The sequence below is a fragment of the Thunnus albacares genome, chromosome 8 (genome assembly GCF_914725855.1).
Source record: "Thunnus albacares chromosome 8, fThuAlb1.1, whole genome shotgun sequence".
NCBI classification, from domain to species: domain Eukaryota; kingdom Metazoa; phylum Chordata; class Actinopteri; order Scombriformes; family Scombridae; genus Thunnus; species Thunnus albacares.
Window position 1 is genome coordinate 14722188 of NC_058113.1, and position 22263 is coordinate 14744450.

The 22263-nt window shown below is 39.0% G+C and overlaps 1 protein-coding gene across 2 annotated transcripts in view; it reads right to left on the reverse strand.

Moving 5' to 3' along the window:
• lars2 (leucyl-tRNA synthetase 2, mitochondrial) overlaps positions 1-18981 on the reverse strand; it is a 30932-nt gene extending 11951 nt beyond the window's left edge. The window contains exons 1-10 of one of the 2 annotated variants that reach the window (XM_044359808.1): positions 18827-18981; positions 13466-13710; positions 11687-11818; positions 5724-5815; positions 5581-5641; positions 5370-5459; positions 4909-5052; positions 2288-2395; positions 676-835; positions 11-115 (exon numbers count right to left, since the gene is read on the reverse strand). In XM_044359808.1, coding sequence (XP_044215743.1) covers positions 11-115; positions 676-835; positions 2288-2395; positions 4909-5052; positions 5370-5459; positions 5581-5641; positions 5724-5815; positions 11687-11818; positions 13466-13699 — 1126 coding nt within the window. In that variant the 5' untranslated portion in view covers positions 13700-13710; positions 18827-18981. Of the gene's footprint in view, positions 1-10; positions 116-675; positions 836-2287; positions 2396-4908; positions 5053-5369; positions 5460-5580; positions 5642-5723; positions 5816-6787; positions 7053-11686; positions 11819-13465; positions 13711-18826 lie in introns of those variants that run through there. The other variant, XM_044359809.1, reaches the window with a different exon arrangement.
• Positions 18982-22263: the final 3282 nt, after the last annotated feature.

The following is a 22263-nucleotide window of genomic DNA, read 5'->3' on the forward strand; positions in this document are numbered from 1 at the left end:
GATAACCTACCAATCACAGTGTCCAGGTAGTCATCAAACGCCTCTTTGTGTGATATAACCAGAGGAACCTCATGGCCAGTGAACAGGTTGTAAGCGGTGACCTCTGTCAGGGAGTCTGGGGAGCAGAGGGCAGGAGGTGTGAGAGCGGCGGCGCTGCCTCCCCTGGTAGCTCATTATGAACAATCATTCACCACCGAGACAGAGACGACCTCAGGGGAATCCCAATTACCATACACTCAAGACAGCTACAGCTCTTACAACCATACCTTGACAGTTTATGGTTAAATAAAGATTTTACACGAGCTGCACACAGTCCCAAACATACATCCATAAAAGTGACAGGAATACATGCAGCAGAAATACTGTAGATGCTTTAGTTCTGTCTGAATATCAGAATTGATTTTACACAACTGCACTGCCTCTGTTAATTAGGCACTTCTCAGTATTGATTGCTGCAGTCTGATGAACTCTGACAGCATCAATTAGCTGTTGCTAATAAAAACAGCTTTTATATGTGCATCTTAAGCTTCCTTTCTCTGCCTCAAAAACAGGTAATCATACATCTTGACATACAGTACCAGTAAAAAGTTTGGACACACCTTCCTATTCAAACTGTTGGCTGTTGGGACTGTACGCCTAAAACAAAAGCTGGGGTCCGTATAGAAAGATGCTCACCTCTGCCTGGCTGAAATGCTTTCTCCAGGGCAGAGCGCACTGAGCTGCTACCATGCAGCAGTCTGTGGGAAGGCAGGATGGCCAGGTAAGCAGCTCCAAACACCGCCTCTGGGGAGGAGCAGTAGCCCGACACAGTCTCCCCCGTCTCCTCCCCGTTCACCTGGGAGATAAAAGACAAAGCATGTTGGAACCTCTGAGCATCGGTGTGTAAACAGCCACACTGTAGCTAATGAGGAGGAACTCAAGCTATCGTACAACATGGTTTATTTCATTATTAAAATATCTTTTCTTTTAATCTGTGGATTATTTTCTCAATGAATCAATTAGTTGAAGAAACCGTAAGATATTCACATTTATTTTTTCTTTAAAAACAACTCAAAATAATCAAATAATCAAAATAGTTGCAGCTCTAGTTTATTTAAAAATATGATGTCTACCATGTACATTAAACACATTACTAAGTTAGTTATAAAACAGGTTAAGATATTGTATTACGTTTTTGCGACACGGAAGCATCTGTGATTTTGTAATATTGACTAAAGCTTTTTAGCACCAAAACAGTCGATTCATAGATTACTTAGTAGACAGAATGTCCCATTTTCATATTTTATTAATAGCTTTGTTCATTTATTAAGTAAAAATGTCAAAGAGCTTCTTTCTTTTTGCTGTTGCATATAAATAAAAACTTTTTTTTGTTGGTCAAACCAAGTAAAGCGATCACTTTTTACTTTGTGAGGGTAATTTGTCATTATTTTTTCATAGCTTTTACAATAAATGTATTCTATACACAGCATCTTGGGACTGTGACATGTGCGTGTAACATGTAGTGTACAGAGCTCTTTGATACATAATAAGGCCTCAATCCTTTAATTATTTATAGATGACACTCATCCTGGAGGGTTCTGAAGTAATGAGTATGTCATGTTGTAAAAGACATGCTAATATCAAGCTTCAGCCCCCTGGAGAGATAATTCAGTGAATAGTTCCTGTAACAATCTATGATAATAAGATATAAGACAAGGCTCCATCCAATTAACTTAACGACCCCTGGTTTTAACTTGAATTACGCATTCTGCCAGAGAAACCCCTTCACATACAGAACAAGACACAAACAAAGATGCACTCTCACATCCTCTAAACCTCTTTCACTCAAGAAACATGATGACTTTAAATCTAAGGGACGACTTCAGCAAACAATTTTTCTGATTCTGTTTCAAGAAGAGAAGTTTAATAAAAGGAACGCAAGTGAGCTTTTTGCAACTGCTCCATTCCAAATGACGGACATGTGAAGAACTGTAAACACGGCTCTTAGAAAACTCAATAGAAACTAATCTGACATCATCTGTTTGGGTAAATTGGCGCCTGCAGATGTGGGATGAATTCGCTGGATACAAACAGCGAGAGTAAAGATTTTTTCATGTTTTGGTACATGACTTTTAATGGGAATACATAAATAAACAGAAGCATCACAGAATCTAAAGTAAAAGCAAGCAATCAGGGCTCGGGAGAGAGATGAAAAACAGGAGGCTGGGAAGTGGGGGAGCAAAAGAGAAACACTTGAGAGATCGAAAGAAAGAATTATGATTGAATACAAAAGGGAGCTGATATTCACCTTGAGTTTGAAATCGAAGTAGCAGCCGCTGCATTCTCCGATCCAGTTTGCCTGCATGGCTTTGACCCCGTACCACTCTGGAAGGTCGGCCAGAGCATCCAGGAGAGGCTGGAAGAGGGAGGTGGGAACAAAGGGAAGACATGTGAGTTTACTGCTTTGTACAAGTTGGGAAAGAGCTAATTTTCCACTACACTGTGGAAAAGAGATGTTTGTAGTGGTTCCTCGAGTACATGTCTGTCTAGGATAATGTAATTGACTCAAACTCAGTGTGGCCTTATTCAAAGCCCCGCCAATTTATTTCAACAAAGCAGCCGAGTCGACCAGGTCACATTATGCAGACAAAGAGGGATTTTCAAAAATCCTGACCTCCGCTCGCCCTACTTTCCTTGATATCACAAAGCAATCGCTTATGAAGTAAAAGCGCTCTCACACTCTTTCTCTCACACACAACACACACAAAGAACACAACAGTTATTCTGCGTGATTAAAGGAAGCTATGCATATCAACGAGGCCGACGCCAAAAAGCCACAGCTGGGCTGAAGCCAGAGATGTTACAACTCTCTATTTCCCTTTCAGTCTATCACAATCTATTACCCACAATGCCCCTCACGTCGCCACTCAGCATGCCAAGTTCCTCATCGAAAGCGATATCAATACAAACATAAACACTGGCTATAGTCATCACTAGCATGACAGCGGAGCGCGTCAGTTATGGATTTGCTCCAGAGTGGGAGAAGAGAGACATAAATCCCAGAGAAAAGTGTGTCAGCGTGACTGAGAGACTCTCAGAGGGCGACGCAGCAAAACAAAGGAAGAAAGAAGAAAAAGCAGCAGCACAGAGATGACGGAAAAGTAATGATGGCTTTAAAGTGAGAGGCAGTAAATGTTTTTACTTTCCTGGGCAAGAAAATATAGTTTGGCATAGAACGAGGAGTAACTGAAAGATGTACAGCAAGGTCAAGAGTCTCCATGGCAACTAAGAAAAGCTTGAGAGAGAAAGCCTGGTATAGCAATAACCAAGGAGTGTGAGTGTGTGTGTGTGTGTGTGTGTGTGTGTGTGTGTGTGTGTGTGTGTGTGTGTGTGTGTGTGTGTGTGTGTGTGTGACAAAGAAACATCAAGAGCATTTTCTGATAGGGATTTGCAACATCCAAGTTTACGTCACGTATAGTTTCTGGAAGTTATGTTGATGTTCGAGCAGTATTATAATCGATAGCACTCAGCTGGTGAATCATTTAGCTGTCAGAGTGGTGTAACAGGGAGACGGCATGTGTGTCTGAGTGCAACAAGTGTGATTATGCATGAAATTGGAAACTCTGCTGTTGCCACGTGATCATTTTGTCATTTTCTGCACACACATATTAGTAATAATATGTATTCATCTGTGTCCTGGAAGAAAAACTGTGGTTACAATTTATGAGGAAACTCTTTGAGCACGACGCAGGACAAACTGATGACCACTGAATAAATGTTGCAGACTCAAACACGTGTGCAGGCGAGCAGAGAAAGCAGGAAATCACAGTCCAATTGCAGCGTTTTTTGGGTTTTTTTTTTTTTTTTTTTCATTTGGCAGGCTCCGTTTTGACGCGGTCCTCCTTTCTCTCCGTCTGTCTTTCTCACTTCTTTTCCTTAACACCTCCCTCTTCTCTTCCCTCTCACTTCTCCGTTTTGTCAGAGAAAATTAGAAATGCAAGAACACATTGTCACAGTCGGCTGCTTCCACCTCCACTCACACCTCTGACATGGACAAGCACGGGCGACTTCAGCACTGGGTGAGGCTTGAATGTGGACAAAGTGATTTTTTTTTAAATCAAAATGATAAAACTGGCAAAAAGAATTAACGTTACCCTCAAAGGACAAAACCAGTGTTTTGCTAGTTTGAGCTCATTAACTATAAATCACTACTTTACATGATTTCTAACCATTTTCCAAAGCACACCAGACATTTTCAGAGTGACTTCACACCTCCCAGGCAGTAATTCGTTTCTATTCTATTTAAGTACAGCATTAAAATCCACTCAGACAAATTAGAAACTTAATTTTGTCACACTTGCTCTACCTGCTCCTCTCATGGCACCAGTTTGCCACATATTCACAACTTATAAAATGATTAACTCAAGTTTACATGATGGATTTATAAGAGTGTGAGAAAATTTCTCTCCAATCCCACATAAAACAAAAACCCTTTTCTTCTAGAGGACAACTACGCAGCGCGTTCCTACATGTCCAACGACGCACGTGCGTGTGCTACATGTTTAATGCATGAACCCTCTTTCCTGTGGGTGACTCATATGAGTCCAGAGGTGGCAATTTCACCCTGCACCGGGCCTGTTCCCCTCTGCGCTAAAAAGGTGGAGGCTTCTCATCAGCCAGCCTGATGGTATTACCCCGAGTCGGCTGGTCTCTGTCGTTGGTCAGAGGAAGCCAGGCTACAAATGACGGTCTCCAGGGGTCTGATTGCAGAACTGGAGAGGCAGGGCTGCAGTTGCTGTGACTGAACTGTCAGCCATGATTGTTATCAGACGGCCCTGCTGCTCGTGAAGCTGCTGGCCAGCCATTCAGACGCCACTTGTCACACATACAGCACACACAGAGACACACACACACACTACAGAGCCATACCTTGGCATAGTTTGTGGTCTTGATGAACCATTGTGTGAGCAGCTTCTGCTCCACCAGAGCGCCAGACCTCCAGGAGCGACCGTTTTCATCCACTTGCTCATCAGCCAGCACTGTCTGGTCAACAGGGTCCCAGTTCACCACAGCCTGGATAACACACACACACACACACACACAAATGAGTAGATGCATACACACACTGTTAAAATGAAAAAGTAGAGCTTAGCAAGTAGCTTAAATTTAATAGACAGACCGCAAGCTTTATTTCAAGGTCATCCCCATTTCATTACACATTATCAAAAGGCTTCTACCGAACTCTCTGTTTTTCATTTTATTCATTTTCTTCCAGGGGTGACGGTTGAGCTGCTTCTGTCACTGTCAGGGACCTCAAACCCAAACCAATCATATTATTCCTGCCGAAAGAAAACCAGGATAAGCACTTTAGCGCAAAAGGCCAATCCTACCTCTTTCTGATAGGCCAGTCCTGCTTCAAAGAGCTTAATAAACAGATACTGTGTCCACCTGTAGTAGTCGGGAAGACAAGTGGTGACTTCCTGTCAAGAAAAGCCAGAGTTAGGTCAACAGTGCGAGGTGTCACGCTCATGCAGAAGTGAGCAAACCAGACCTAAACTTGCCAAACTCCTTGGTTGATGCTGACTTCTTGTTTCTACTCACCCGGTCCCAGTTGAAGCAAAGGCCAAGGTTGTCCAGCTGCTCCCGCATGGACTGTATGTTACTGAGGAGAGAACGCAGAACAGCAACATGTGAGAATTGTATAAATGATGAAGTCTCATTAAAGACAGATTTGATGTACGTACCTTTTAGTCCAGTCCTCTGGGTCGAGACCTCTCTCAATGGCTGCGTTCTCTGCTGGGAGTCCAAAAGCATCCCAACCCATTGGATTTAACACCTGTGGATGCAGTTAGTGGCTCTGTATTAGCACTGAAATCATTATCAGCAACAACAAGAAAAGAGCATCCCAATTCTCTGATTACAGCTTTTTAAATGTGAGTATTTTCTGTCTTTTACGATAGTACACTGAATATCTTGTTGGGTTGTGAACTGTTGGATGGGATAAAAGAAAACTTTTGGGGATGTCACCTTAATTTTTTACCATTTTCTGACATTTTACAGACCAAACTAACCAATTAATCAAGAAAATAATAAACAGATTAATCGACAGTGAAAATAATCGTTAGTTGCAGCCCTAAATTGAATATTTTAGGATTTTGGAGAGTTGGTCGGACAAATCAAGCAATTCGAGGATGTCACCTTGGGCTCTGGAAAATTTTAACTATAAAAAGTTAAACAGAAATTAATCTACAGATTAAGCATAATGAAAATACCAATTTAAACTTAACAGACTTTAAAGATAACTGACTTCCTTTGAGTTTAGTCTTTTTGTTACCTATTCTGATATAAAACACGAGGATCTGAGCCAGCAGTGAGAGTAAAAACAAAAATATTTCACTTCCATCTTTTTTAGGAAGTAATTTATTCAGCCAAATAGCATCAAGTTTCCCTTAATGTACCACACATGATGACCTCTATATGATAATGTGTTGTCCCCCTGCTGATCTCAACTCCATTACACATTGTGGTTCACAGATGTAGTCTGAAATTTAATGCAGCTGTTATATAATGTCAGAGCCAGGCTGAGTTCAGAATAGAGGATGAGGACGTGACGGCTTTAAATACTAGACAGCCATTAACATCTATATGGAATTGATGCAAATGAATTTCTTAAAACACCACCATGATCTGCTGCCACTTTCTCTCTATGACTGCTCTCCTCCTCTATAACTTTTATTCACATCCACATTTTATTGCCCCCCCTCCCATAACATTACACTCTCCTTGACATGAATCATAGTTGACTCACGATGACGTCTCTTTTCACTCATCTCTTTTCCCCTCAAGCTCCTTGGCTTGTGTTTCTCTGCTCGCTGAGAGAGAGACGAGATGAAAGCGCAGGAGTTGAAGGCATGAGCAAAGTAGAGGAGTAGCAGAGTGACAAGGAGTCGAGGACTGGAGAGGATCGTTGTATGGACTCCATCGGGTCTGATGTTTCAGATGAATTGGTATCCTTGGTAACTGCATGGCCCTCATTTGTAAAGCCGAGTACTGGATGGTATTAGGCTAAGAGAGCTCAGCACAGCGGACCACTGTGACTGCTCAGGGGGAATACAGGCACCCTGAGAGTCAGGCAAAAGCTGGAGATAGCCTATGTAAATAACAACGCAGAGAAAAACATGCACCTCATTAGGACGGATACGCTACTATGTTGTTTATTCAGTGTAAACTCCATTAAACCGAGACAGAATTCATGAGGTGTCGTTACAGGGAGCAGCTGTGATGGACAGGCTGCATTAGCGAGCTCAATTCTCAAAGTTCAAAGAGAGTGGCAGAGGCAAATTATCTTTTCACTGCTAATAGCTTCAGCTCCACTTATCCTTCTGTCCACACAAAGCACGAAGACTAGCGCGACTCTTTACAGTTTCATTCCTAACCTGTTATCACGGAGTCTCACATTTCACAGCGCTAGTGACAAGAGGCAGAGGTAGATGGACGTGGGAGACACTGGAGGCTGTTTTTATGACGATCTGTCTGCTGTAATGTCAAATAAGTCAGTGCCAACCTGTGACAGATGCATCCATCCACATCTCCAGGCTCTTCAGTGTCACAGCAAGAAGGACGGGAGTGCTAGGAGACTGATTTTGTGAATGTGGGGCCACACTGCTTCACGCAAGTGTCCACCCACACAGTCTCAGCTAAAAGCTTCACTCCATCTGTGGCGGCTTTGAAATGCAACGCCAACGATTTGTCGGTTTTCTCATCACACTAATTGATGTTAAACCAAACTCTTGTACTTCCTGATCCTGACAATGTTAAAATGTCTTTCAGTGCTCACTCTGCAATTAGATGAATTCAGCTTATTCATTACAAAACACCTTTTGCCATTTAAGTTTCAGAGTTTTACACAACAGCCCATGTGCACAAGCAACTGCAGAATAAAGGACAAGAAGAAGACAAGCGTGATTAATTTGCTTTCATTTAAATCGTTAAAGGGTCAGTTCACCCAAATTATGAAAAAGATTTTCTGATCTACTGTAGCTGTGGTGGTATCTCACCATGCAGTTACTTTTGGTTTAAATAAATAGTTTGACATTTTGGGACATACACGTTAGAATGAGATGAGAAGACTGATACAGTATCATTCTCATGTCTGTGTGGTAAATATGAGGCTACAGCCAGCAGCCTGTTAGCTTAGCTTAGCATAAAGACTAGAAACAGTAGGAAACAGCTAGTTTAACTGCTGGACACAACGTGTCTTCATTCCAGTGTATGAAGACATCTTATGTCTATTCTCAGTGTATGTGCACTGGAGGTTTCAAGTAAGGGATAATGCCTGACGAAGTGTCCATTATCAGCAATTAATGGATGACGGGGAGGCCATGGAGTCCATTAATTGCTGATAATGGACACCTCAATGGTCACTTTCCAAAGAAAAAAAAAATTAAGACCATTTTGCAATCAAAATCTAAAGTTTTTCCACAAACCATAACTCCCCTGGTAACACCAGTGGGATTTGACTAATACCTGGGACAATCATTCCCATCCGTTAAGGTTCTTATGCAATGGAAATGTTGTTTACTGCTCCAGTATATAGGACGAACCTTAGATACGACTTGGCAACAGGAGAATAGCAGATGTCCACTCAGCTAAAATAATCCTTTGGCTCAGCTATGAGCCAGAAAGCTAACGTTATGCTAGCAAGATTTATGGTTGACAAACAGTAAATATAATTTGACACACAAACAACAAGACAAGCTAGCTATCAAGCCATGTCATTGTCCCCAGATCAATATCAAGATTTTCACAAACAAATGATAGGCCATGTCTACTGTCAGCTGCAACCTGATGTAGTGAGTTGAACAGCGAATACATTCAAGATACAGTTGCCATCCTGTGGTGTTCAGTGGATGAGGCACTGAAGGTATTAACTGCCCATTTCATTGTTGTTTTTTTGTGTCTCATCTTTTTCATCTTCTATTTGATTTAATTCCCCTGTTATTAACTCTTTGTGCCGTTTCTCTCTTTTCTTTTCAGTTTCTCTTTCTTCAGCTGCACCCCAGTCATCAAATTTGTCATATTCTCCAAAATAGGTTAAAAGAAACGTTGAAGTCACTCATTGTGGTAATTTGTAAGCTTGTTAACGTGTTGCAATAAATTATAAACGGAGGCTTTGACTGTGTCCCTGTTGCTATGGTTACTCATTTTAGCCAGCACATTAATTTAAAACGGTGAACAGACAATTTCACTGTAACAACATAGTTGGTGTCTATTATCAGGAATTAATGGACACCCTGCAGCCAATCAGAATCGAGTATTCATCCAGACCATGGTATAAGTTTCCATATCACACTTGTGTAAGTGGTATACTGGACCACCATTGGCCCCAAAGTACTTGTGATGTAACAAATTTAAGGTGAGCTCAGAGAAAATTTCTATTTTCAGCAAATGAAGGTGAAAACTCTGCACAGTGAAGCTCAAACATCCAACTGAAGTGATAATAGGCAAAACACATTATTGAGTGGAGGGGGACTTTCATACTTTCATTATTTGGACTACTTGTTTAGGAGAAAGTAGTTCCTTGCTTATTCTACAGCAAACAAATTGTGGAAATCGCACACTAATCAAGTCATTAGAAGCTCAGTAACGATGAGATTTGATGAGATGTTGGTGGAGAACAACAGGAACATTTGGTCTGAGTAGAAAATAATTGCATTTTATTATTTAAAAGACCATTCCCTCACACATGAAAAACTCCTTGAAATCCAGAAAATTGCTACAGGGTGTGACCATCGACAGAATGTACCCTTCCTTAATTAACTAGTGAACAGAGCAGACTGTGTGCATACAGTGGAACAAGGTTTGCTTTCTGACAGATGCTGAGAGAAAGTACACTCTCGGGCAGAAAGTAGTTGCCAGTCATGTGAAACCGTGTTTCTGTTTGGGGAGGAATCAGACCGAAGGGATTCTCTCTGCAGGTGAGGGAGATACACACCACAAAATCTACCAGGAAAACAAAAAGCAAAGAGAGGAGAGGCTTGTCATACAACAACCTTATCGTCAGACGGTGTGAGGACAAACCAAAGGGAAAGAACTGAACATATGTTGTCGCCGTAATGTCAGAGGATGTGGGTGACTGCAGGATATGTGTGTCAGACACCGGTCACAGCTTCATCAACGCCCACAGTTTAGTGGACTCAAACAGAGAGCTGAATATCGATCGCAACGCTTTGATTTGAAACAGAGTCGAGTCAATAACACACTCGAGCGCTTGAGATCGAGAATATGGATTTTACTTTTACCTTATTTACACCCAATTGTAGCCGCAAAAGGAGGCCTCATGGAGAGGTTCAAACTTCTTCCACCACTACTTATATTCTCACAAATTGTCAGCCTTCAAGCACCGGGGTTTATCTTCATTATGAAACGGTTCTAAATGTTTAAGGGGTCTTAAAAAAATGTGTTTGTGGAGATTGTGGAGTTTAAGTAAAAACATCAAAAATCACAAAAAGGTTTTTAACCAACAACATAATGTTTATAATTAGGTAATTGCAACAAAAAAGTGTAACGTATATTAAAAAAAAACATTAAAAATAGCAAAAATGTGAATTAAACAATAAAGTTCTTGATTAGAAATGAATTCCCTCCACTAAAATAATGTCCTTGATGCTCAGATGTGCACTGGGCCTCACATTTATAAACTCAAGGACAAGCACAGAAAAATCTAATTACATGCTCCTTGGACTGTGTAAACTTTGGTTACGTAATTGAAAAACAGCAGTGTGAGGAGGTATCATTATGCTCCTAATGGTACTTACAGTACATTAATGCTACACATAGTGTGTTATATGATGTGCACACTGTGAGAGGTGAACATGAGTAAAGCGATAAGCAGTGTCACAGTTCAGTGAGGGAGTGCAAACAGAGATGGTAATATTCTTATTAATGTGTTATGGTGAACGGTGCCTCTTTGTAAGCAAAGAGAAGTGTGGACACAGATGTCAGCAGTTAAATATATATTTAATATACATTATTATATTGTATATCAAATATGGAGGGACTCCAAATGAGAGACTGTTAGAGTACTGAATGATGCTTTAGCCAAATCAAACTTTTTCAGAACATTTGAACTCAGTCAGGAAAGCTGAATTATGACAACACGCTACATTAAAATACATCCCTCATAGTGCTTCAGTATATTATATAACTGAGAGTTTAGCCACAGAAGGAGACGTGTGGTGAGGGCCAGATAACAAGCAACAAAGAGACTCGGGCGTAAATGAAAACTTTAAAGCTTCAAGTCATAATAAGTGGCTTTGTTTCTGTTCTGAAAGGACATGCCACCTGGTTTGAGAAGTGATGCGAGCATATACATGAAATAACCTTTAAACTTGTCTTATTGCTCATGACAACAAATCTGTCAATGAATGTGGAATTGCTATTGACCAATAACATATTCATTGGCTGTTTCATCCAAACATTGTTTAAATTCTTGTTTCAATGAAAGTGAGTTATATTTTGATAACTCCACTTACCATCTCTGGTGCTGAAAATCCCCTTTGCTGTCTATTGATCTTGTATTTAATGTCACAGTCATACGTTCAATATTCTTTCAATATTCTCTCCAATTTCTACTTTTGGGAAAAAATACTGCACATTCATAAAAAGCAGTGAAACGGTGATGACACGTTAAAGAAAAGACACGTACCTGATGTCCTCTCATTCTCTGGAAGTGGCCGATGGTGTCACTGATGGTATAAACTCGAACGTGGCCCATGTGTAGTCGCCCAGATGGGTATGGAAACATGGAGAGGACATAAAACTTCTTCCTGTTGGAGCCCTGGGAAAATAATTATGTGTACAAAAATCTCATGGGATGAGGAGGAGATCAAAAAACTTTTAATCCTGAGAGACCACAATAACAGTGAAGGAGCTCCTCTCCTCCATTATCAGTCTGGCTTTTGAATGAGTTTTGAATAAAGGACACTGCATTAACCTGATGAGGTCAGGACACCAATAATAACTCATCATATACAGAGCGGGAGCGATGACTTCTTGTGTATTACTGTATGAGGCTCTAACAGCGTCTGATTATAGTGTCAGAATGTGAGCGGCGGCAGCACTGATTATGGATGGTTTACAGTCACAACACTGTTACCACAGCAACACTGTAAGTACCGCTTACATCCAGCTATACGTGATTACAGGAAATCCGAGTCATGAATTTTTCAATAAATTAATTAATTAGGACCAGGGCTGTCATGAATGCACTTAATCACTGTCAGCCTGTCCCAGACAGCCGCACGCTCAGATCATTAGGATATATAATCAGCTCTGGGTCCAAGATGAGCTACAAGGGCCAGAGCCAGTAATAGTTGAGAGTCATCTGGATGGGTGCTTAATGACCTATTGATCAATTATTTTTTGAAAAAAGGCTAAAAGGTGTTTTAAATGTATACATACAGATTTGTCCAAATTGATAGATTTTGTGAATGTGGATTTTTTTCAGCACAGTGAGTGGGCTTATACAACCTTGGTTTTTCTCAACAGCACTGACAGCTGTTTTTACAGTATGAGTGATGTCAAAAATAGCAGATTTAAAAGCCAGCAGTTCTGTCCATTACATGAAAGACTTTCAGAAAACTTACAAGACTCACAGCGTGCAATTTCATGTACATTAGTGTCCCAGTTTTGAATGTTATCCTGGTTTTGATCTCTTTCGGGACATGAAGTTTATATAGAACATGAGAAACCTGGTGATTCATATACTGTATATATGTATACATCTTAGTATAAAGGTTTCTGATCATCTGTCTGCAGGTGTGTCTTGATTCCTAAACATGTCATCCATTTATTTCTGTACCGATTGAGTCACCTCAACATTTTTTTGGCTCCTGGCTGCTTAAACTCTGCTGCATGTAAAGCTGAAAGGATTCAGTTGGCAGAAAATTAATTAGTCACTATTTTCATATTCAAATCATTGTTAGAAGCTCTTTAATGAAAATTGAAAATGACAAACATTTGCTGGTTCCAGCTTCTCAAATATGAGGATTGATTTGCTGCTTTTCTCTGTTGTTAACTAAACGTCTTGTCAGATCAATCAACGGTAAAAAATAATTATTACTTGCAGCCCCAGCGCCATATAACTCTGCTACATTAAGCTTAGACTTTCCTTCAATTTCAGTGTGTTCATTAACATCATTTACATCATATTTTTTTCCTTTATTGACTAATGAATAAGTAGTTCAGCACACAGCTGCAAGCATGGCAGAGAATAATCAGAGAAGTGGATCAGGTGCTCACACACTTTTCTCAAAACCAGGATAAGGGTTCATGTAGGTTTCTAAATCCAGGATATGATGTTTATTGTCCATAACACATAATCTGGATCCTGAGAGAACATGATCCTAACTGTCGCTATTGCACATGTAGACACTTTCACAGATTTATATCCAATCACCAAGCTGAAGACCGTCGGCCGTCTTACCTCCTTCAGCGCATCCTTGCGCCACTGTGCCATGATTCGTGGGTGCCACCATTCTTCCACTCTGCGCCGGGTGTCCGTCCGGTAGTCCTTCTCCCACACTCCTGTTTCACTGAACAGGGTGCGGCTGCTAGGGGACAGGAGGCGGGGTACTGGGTTCAGGAGAGCACCCCTGATTTGGCCGGACCGGGCAACACCCAGAGGATACAGAGCCAACTTTCTCACCGAGACCTGCATGGTTCTGTCACCTGAAACAGGAACAGACGCTGTAAACTGGCAGGCAGAGGGACGGGATGGGTAAGTTATTGAAAGTGAAGCTGAAATGACTTTTTAATTAATTAATCTGTAACAATTTTGATAACAAAAGAGTAATTTAAGCCATTTACTAAGCAAATGCCAAATATTTTTCAGTTCCCGTGTCTCAAATGTGAGAATTTGCTACTTTTGTTTTTTCATATCACTGTAAACTTAACGTCTTTGAGTGTCGGACTCTTAATCAGACAAAACAAGTAATCTGAAGACGTCACCTTGATCTCTGGGAAACAAGCCTTTTTTCACAGGTGACATTTTGACGCGTCACAGAAGGAAAAGCTCAGGTGTAAATAATAAAATGAATGATGGCTGAATTCCATTTAGCTGTTTCCAGATTGAGGGTCCTGGTGTTATTCATACTGGTTCACTGTCATGATTTACTGGGACAGTTATTAGTAACACCTGTGGAGTTGCAACAACTAGTCAATTAATCAATTAGTTAATTAGCTGAAATTTATTTTTATATAGAAAGTGTTGATAATCGATTAATTGTTTAGGTCGCTGCTTTTCTTTCTCTTACATCACAGAAAGTTTAATATCTTTGGGCTCTGGACTGTTGTTTGGACAAAATAAGACATCTGATTTATTACTGTTCTGATGTTTTATGGACCAAAACGATTCACAAAAAAAAATAATCAGAAAATTAATTGATAATGAAAATAATCACTAGTTGTAGCCTTAAACACTTGTGCTTTTACCTGCTTATGACAAGTCAACATGTCTGCTGAGAAAAAGGCCTTTCATGATGGGGAGTTTTTCTATTTTGCGACATTTTACAGAATTAATCAAAAAAGATGTGGCTGATTTATCAATAATGAAAATAACTATTGGTTGCAGCCCTACATTAATGTTGAATGCAATGAACTGTGTTCCAGTGATGTTCATTACATCAGAAAACACTTAAAGTGTGTAAAACAAAAACTTTAAGCAACTAATTTTGGTAAAAAAATTTGCAGTATTTAGTTATGATTTTCTTGGTCTCATTATTAATTTTGTAAAACTAACATGATATGATTCCATTGGATGTTCATCAGATCATCATCAATCATCGTTTCCCTGCATTTACTTTATTTTTACGTGAAATCAGACAAACATCGATTTCAGTGTTAAGTTTTAACAAAGCTTGTTTCTTGTTTTAAGATGCTTTTTAGAGTCTTCAAACTTTGGAGACAAAATATTTCTCCTGACAAAAACACTTGTTGAAATTTGTCTCTAAAGGTTTAATATCCTAAACAAAACTAAATGGTATAATGGTACATTAAAAAATGTAATCACACACTTTTAACCCACAGAAATGCCTACAACTACATACATCGCCCACATGCCATTAAAATGTATCCCACTCAACAACAGGCGCAGTTCAAAGCTTCACCATGGATTGTAAGCTCAGACACAACAAAGCGACCGATCTCGGCTCCGCAGCTCTTAACGTATAATTTATTTTTTTTCACAGTCTGTGTTCTGTGCAGGATTTTGTGAAATAAGAGGGTTATTCAGTGTGATGTGATTACATTCTGGACAGGCTCTCATTGGGCCGCCCGCTCAGACGTGAGAACGACGTCTTGAATCAAATGATTTTGCAATTATTCACTGATTTATCTCCTGTGAAACTGCCCTGCAATTTTATACACGTCTCTCCCTCAGCATGACAGGACAACACCTGTGTACAGAATATTTACTCACTCTCAGTTTTGAAATTATTTCTTTTAGAAATGCAAAAGATGGATAACCCAGTTAACAAATTAACCAGATTACCCAGTTAACCAGTGCTACAATTAAAAACTAATGACACAAACATTTTGTTGTTGGCTACATCAAAAAGGCTGCAGACAGTCCAGACTTTCCAGTGGCTTAATGTAGGTCAGACAGTCAACTGCATGTAAGAAAAAAACAATTTGACCTAAATTTGTCTCCTACACAGATGTACATAAACACAGTTTCCAAGGTAACCTGAGAGGTTTCTGTACAGTCTCTGCCTCCTTTACAGCGGAGGAAAACTGCTGCTAACCTGACATGTCAAGAGAGTATTTCACAGCAGTGACACATCCGGATCTCAGACTGCGAGACCTTTTGAGCTGCGGAGTGGAAAAAGTGATCATCTCTGAGGCCTGACTGAGATAAAAATGTAAATGAGGTAAATAAAAGTGATGCCGTGCAAAACTTAGTTAAACTACGAGACTCCACATCATTCAACAAGAATGTGATGAGCCTGAAAGATTTACTGACCAGCATGGACAAAGCTTTCGGGGATAACCAAGCTTTTTTATGCCTAAATACTGTAAAACAAGTGAGAAGCGATCTCTCTCCCCTCCTCTCCTCCACCCACCTGCTTATGGGAAAGCGTTTTTCACTGAATTCTCTGTAGTATAACCTCAGCACCGCAGCAACCAACACTCCTCCCTCAGGCTGAGGCTGGGAGCGTTGAGCACTCAAGGTTGTGTGCATCTCTGGCGGTGCGAGTGAGTGGGTTGAGGCGAGAGACTGAGAAAATGTTTCTATGGTGACTGGGCTCATCCATGCGGGCGTCTCCTGTTAAAGAGTGACTGAAAACTTCTGCAAACAGCACGCTGGCACCGCTGCATGTGAAGGCAACGCTGGAGATCAGTCATTGAACTTCAGTTACTTTTTGGGTGCTGAACAACATGTATCTCTATTAACGAGTATCCAAAATTGAGTGTTTGGTCAAATTCTCTGTCTGACTTGTATTTCTTATTCTTCTTAATCAAATCTTTACTGATTTAAATAATAATTTTACTCATTTTAGTCTAGTCTCACTGTTACATTTGAGACATTTGGCTTTAAAAAAAAAAGTTAGAAAAGTATTTTATTTTTTTTAAAAAGGCATTTTTTAGAAAAATATTTTTTATACCTCAAAGTGACATATCAAAAAAAGTTTTGATTTCATGACATAAACTCTGGTATCATATCTGCATCAGTATATGATATACTGAACATGTGATTGGGACTGATTATTGTAATTAGGGCTGCAACTGGTGATTATTTTGATCTGCAGATTATTCGTTAGATAATCAATTAATCATTTGATCCATAAATAAATAAAAATGTCCATCATAATTTCACGAAGCCCAAGGTGGCGTTTTTAAATTGTTTGTTTTGTCCGTCCAACAGTCTAAACCCCAAAAATATTAAGTTTACTACTTTTAAAAAAATGCACAAAAAAAAAATCCTTACATTTGAGAAGCTTGATACTCGAGAGAATGTGCATTTTACCTCGAAAAATAGACTTAAATGATTAATTAATTAATTATCAAAATGTTTGGTGATTAATTTTCAGTCTGTTAATCAACTTATTATTTCACCTGTGGCTGTAAAACTGTGGCAGAGCTGAAGTGTCTCTTGTTGTTCTAGCTGAGCGAAAGTGGAATCAATAATCATCATCAATAATGCCTGCTCGGTCCTGATATCCACATTAGAAATAACTTTACTGTCAATAAACACTGGAGATGAAAAGATAAGTCGACAGAAAATTAATCCCCAACTGCCTTGATAATCGATTAATCATTTAGTCTTTTTTTAAAGCAAAAATGAAAATGAAAAAGAAATCTTTTGGGTGTGTGTGTTGTTGGTCGGGACAAAATACATTTGATGACGTCATCTTGTGCTTTGGGAAACAGTGATCAACATTTTTCACCATTTTCTAAAAATTTATAGCCCGAACGACTAATCAAGAAAATCATCAACGGATTAATCGATAATGAAAATAATCATTAGTTGCAGCTCTAGTTGATTCATCAATTAGTCAAATGATAGAAAATTAATCAGAAACCATTTTTAATCATTGTTTTCATGTATATTTCAAGTAAAAGTGAAACCAAACATTGACAAGTTACAGCTTCTCAAATGAGAGGATTTGCTGCTTTTGTCTGTTTTACATAAACTGAATAAATCTGGGTTTTTGAATGTTGGCTCAGTAATTTGAAGATGTCACTTTGTGCTCTGGGAAAGTGTGAACGGCAACGTGTCACTATTGTCTGACACTATAGATCATAATGCACTTACAATGTAAATGATGAGGCCCAAAATCCACAAATCTCCTTCAGTGCAGCATGTATTGAAAAGTTTATCTAATAATAATAATAATAAAAATAACAATAGTAACTTTATTTGAAGTTAATATGAAGCTTCAGCAGTCTGAAAGTCACTCTTTTTATTACTATACTTCCACCACAGCTCAACAGAGAAACACTGTCTGAGGAAACACAGAGCGAAGTTGATGCTAAACTGTTCTCAGACCGCTGAAGCTTCATATAAGCTTCAAATAAACTTTTAAATACATTTTTACACAAAATAACTGTGTGGATTTTGTCCCCCGTCACTTACATTGAAAGCACATTTGAAGGGAATATTTTTAATAGTCAGTATGAACAGGAACTCTGGAGCGGCTGACTCTGTTGCTGCTTTTAAATCTCACCTTAAAAATCATTTTTACAAAACTTTCCGAACAACAACTCATAGACTAAACTTCTTTGGTCATGAGCTGTTGGTTTTTATTTCTTTAACTGAGTCTTTTTCTCTTTTTATGCATGTATGCATATATACAGTATATGTGTATGCATGTGTATATATTTCTTTATGTACCTTGCAATTGTCCCTAATGTTGTTTATTTTTGTTGTTTATGTCTTTAGTTTCCTCAGTGTTTTCTTATTCACTTGGCCCCCTGACTGTTGACATGAAAAATTGTGAATCTGTCCTTTAAACATCACAATTTGATTCTCTTGAAGTGTTTCTGTTCCTCTATTACAATTATAACACGTTACTAAATTCAAATATGATTCATTTTTAGCATTTTGAAACATCCTTCATGCTGTCATGACATTGATTTCACACGTATGAAACGTATTTTTCTGGTCTATCAACACAACAGAGCAAATATCGACACATAAAGTCAAAGTAAACATCTCTTTGTGTCTGTTTGTGCTCGCTCAGCTCGTTAAAGTTAATTATTTGTTGTTTTCTGGTTCAGTCTGTGTGTTGTTGCTCTGAGTGAAGCATGAAGCAGAATATAAAACACGTTTTTAAAAACAACTTACTGCTTTATTTCCAGCTCTTTATGTCCGCATTATGGTCGCTGATATAAAACCATTAGTCCATGTCGTAAATGTCATATTCAGCCTTTAAATTAGCTGTAAATGACCTGCTTTCCTGTCTCACGACTCCTCCATGCGCGCAGCCATCTTGTGTTTGAAGTAAACTTTATCAACACGCCCTTACGTTGACAATGACGTAACGTCAGGCCAGGTCCTGCTAATCCTTCTGATCATGTAGATTTATTACAGAATTGTGCATAATCTACCAATAGATTCATCTCAAGATTTGTGGATATTGATAACATTTAATTTATAAATCATCTATAAGCTATAATAGCAAGTTGTGGGCTGTCAGGTTGGGAAAATCCTTTTCAGTGGTGTTTACCATTTCCATTTGATAACAATGCAGTTAGAAATGTTTGTAATGCATTAAAAGTACCTGTGAGTATTTTATTTTTCAATAAGTCATCAAGACTGCAATTATAAATGTTAATAAGTTTCTAATTAATGGATTTTGGTGGTCAAAAGGTCCGATGGAGGCATTTTCCTGAGGAACTAAGGAGCTGTAACTAAAAAGAGTTTTCACAACCAAATGTTGTTGTTATTAATGTCTCATTAATAATCTTTAAAGCATCAGTACATCATATTTTAACCATTAATAAAGCTTTTTTTTAATAAACATAGTATGCTACCTGTTTAATATGTTTGCAAATCCATTTAGTGCAAGCTAAAAATCACTGGGTTCAAATTTTACCTAATTTGAAGGTCAATATACCACCAACACAACATTCAGTTTTACCCAGCAACAATTTGTTATTTTGACCTGGTGTTACAACTAGCTTTAGCTGAAAACTGTCACAGATGTATTGTTTGACATACAAAATGACGTACGTATAACAATCACAGTTCTTACAGCACAGTTTAGTGATACAGTTGTTAACAATAACAAACTGTGACATGTAAGTTTAAAAGGAGTAGATTATAAAGCTTTAGTTTGGATAAATAACCCAACCGTAAAATAAAAAAATAACACTAAAACTGGATCAGAACAACCCTTTGTCTTGAGTGGCTTTCTGTGTAACATTAACCCACTATTGTGTTGGTATATATATGTTGATATATGTATATATATATATATGTTTACTTCATGTTTACAGTTTTATCTCAAACTTTACCTGCAGCTGTCTTGTTTAAATCTTTTGGTTGTTGTTCTTTTATCTTCTGGGTTCACATTTATGTTTCTCAAATTATAATCCCACACAAAGAGATGAAACATTTCAGCCGTAAAACATCTCTGAAATAATTTCACACAAATCTACTACCAACAGGTATCCTCTGGAGAGCTTTCATTATACGTGATTTCTGAGACGAGCGGAATTTCTTTGATGCCAACTTCCAGCGTAAAGTGATTGCTGACTGAGTGAGCACTTCCACTAACTCTCATCTTCATCACAGAGCAGAGAGGCACTGAGGAGGAGGAGGCAGTGTCTCATCAGAGCCTCTTTTTTCTGCGAGCTCTGCCCGTGGCTCTCACCTTTGATCTGACGCTCAGACAGAGGCGGTGAAGGAGGGAAGAAGTCAGAGGAAAAGGAGGGTGGGGTATCATTAGCAGGAGACAGAGAGAGTTCCTCAATCTGACGTCAGTGAGCTAAACCTGGGGCTCTGCTCCGGCCTGCCATCGTATATCAGAGTTAAATGGGCGCCTCCGGCCAGGGCACAACAGGATGTGGCTGAAGAGGAGGAATGAGAGAGGGAAATGGGTTTTTGACACAGTTGAGACACTAACTCTCTGTCTGTCAGCAGACAGATGCAGCAGGAGACTTTGTGAAGAATGAATCTGACACTCTCTTCCTTATTTGTTACAGTATTTCAAAGACGACTGCAGGTAGTTGTTCAAAATTTGAATTCCTGGAAAAGAAATACTGAAATTTTGGAAAATAGATGTTCCTCCTGCTCAACTTTATTTTGATGGTCGACCTCTGTGTTTTAAAAAGTAAGAAAAACATGTAACATAATATAAATCCTTTATGCTTTGCTGCACATGATGGATGACAAAGGTGTATAAACAAAAAGGAAGTTAGCTTGAAGGTCATTGCTCCTGGTCAACTGTCATTGAACTGATTTCATGTTTAAAGTCAATGAACCATCAATTTAAACTAGATGAGTGCTGAAGCCTGCAGCGGAGCCAGGAAGACACTGCAAATATGACTGATATCAGCTTTACTCATTTGATAATAGACACAGATTTAAATAAACGAATCTATGTATTAGATTACAGCGCATTAGAGTGCATTATAATGACCAACACTGTAAGCACGAAATAGATGCAGTCTCTTTGTGGATGAGGTCATTTCATGGAGAAAAAGGCTTGTAACTGGGTGAAGAGTTGTAAAAATTGTTCTCAATATGATACAAATAGAGAACAATCAAAGTTAAAGTTTGGGGGTTATTCTTTCAAGGTGTCACACACTCTGGCTCTATATGCATTTCTCTTGTATTCAGATGACGTTTCAGCCCTCAGGCCTTCTTCAAGATCAACAGTCATAGTAGGACACAGGCACTGGTATGTTATATAGACCACACCTTCATAACACATCTGATGGTGATAAGCTAATCGTGTTCCACCATTATGGTGAGAAACACGCTATCAAGAGGCCTTCAGTGAATCAAAACTTTAAACAAACACTGACAGAAACTAAAGCCAATCAATTCTCTTCAAATAAAGTGACAAAAACCATTATGTTTCACACCACATATGGATTTAAATTTTACATTTTACATATGATTTTTGATCTTGAAGAAGGCCCGATGGCCGAAATGCACTTGAAGAAAAGAGAAATTCATATTTTCCTACTCTCAAGTCTACTTGCAGTGATCAGCACCTCACTACAACCCCTGGTGTGTGTTACTTTTTAATTATGTAGTTATTCTTTAAAGGAACAGTTCAATATTTTTGGGAAATACATGTGTTCACTTTCTTGCAGAGAGCTGATACTCTCACATGAATATTAAGCTGCAGCCAGAAGCCTGTTAGCTTAGCTTAGCATAACGACTGTAAACAGCTAGCCTGGCAAAAGTTTAAAAAATCTGCCAACCAGCACCTCTAAAGCTCATTAATTAGCATCATATATCCCGTTTGTTTAATCCATTCAAAAACATGAAGTATAAAAAGTTGGGTTTTTTTCACGGGGGTTTATGTCTAAGTCTTGGTCAGGCAGTGTAACTGCACAGTCCCCGTAAAACCACAATTTGTTGTTTCTGGACTGGGTTTTTTTTGTTTGTTTGTTTGAGGTCTCAACTAATCTGTGTCATTAAGGCTCTGAAGGTGTAATTTGATCAAACTTTATTGACAGCCTGAAAACACAAGCAAACAATCTCATAACTGTCTTCAGATTTTGGTTCAAATATTGCTAAATCCTGCACTTCCTGCCTGTATCTCT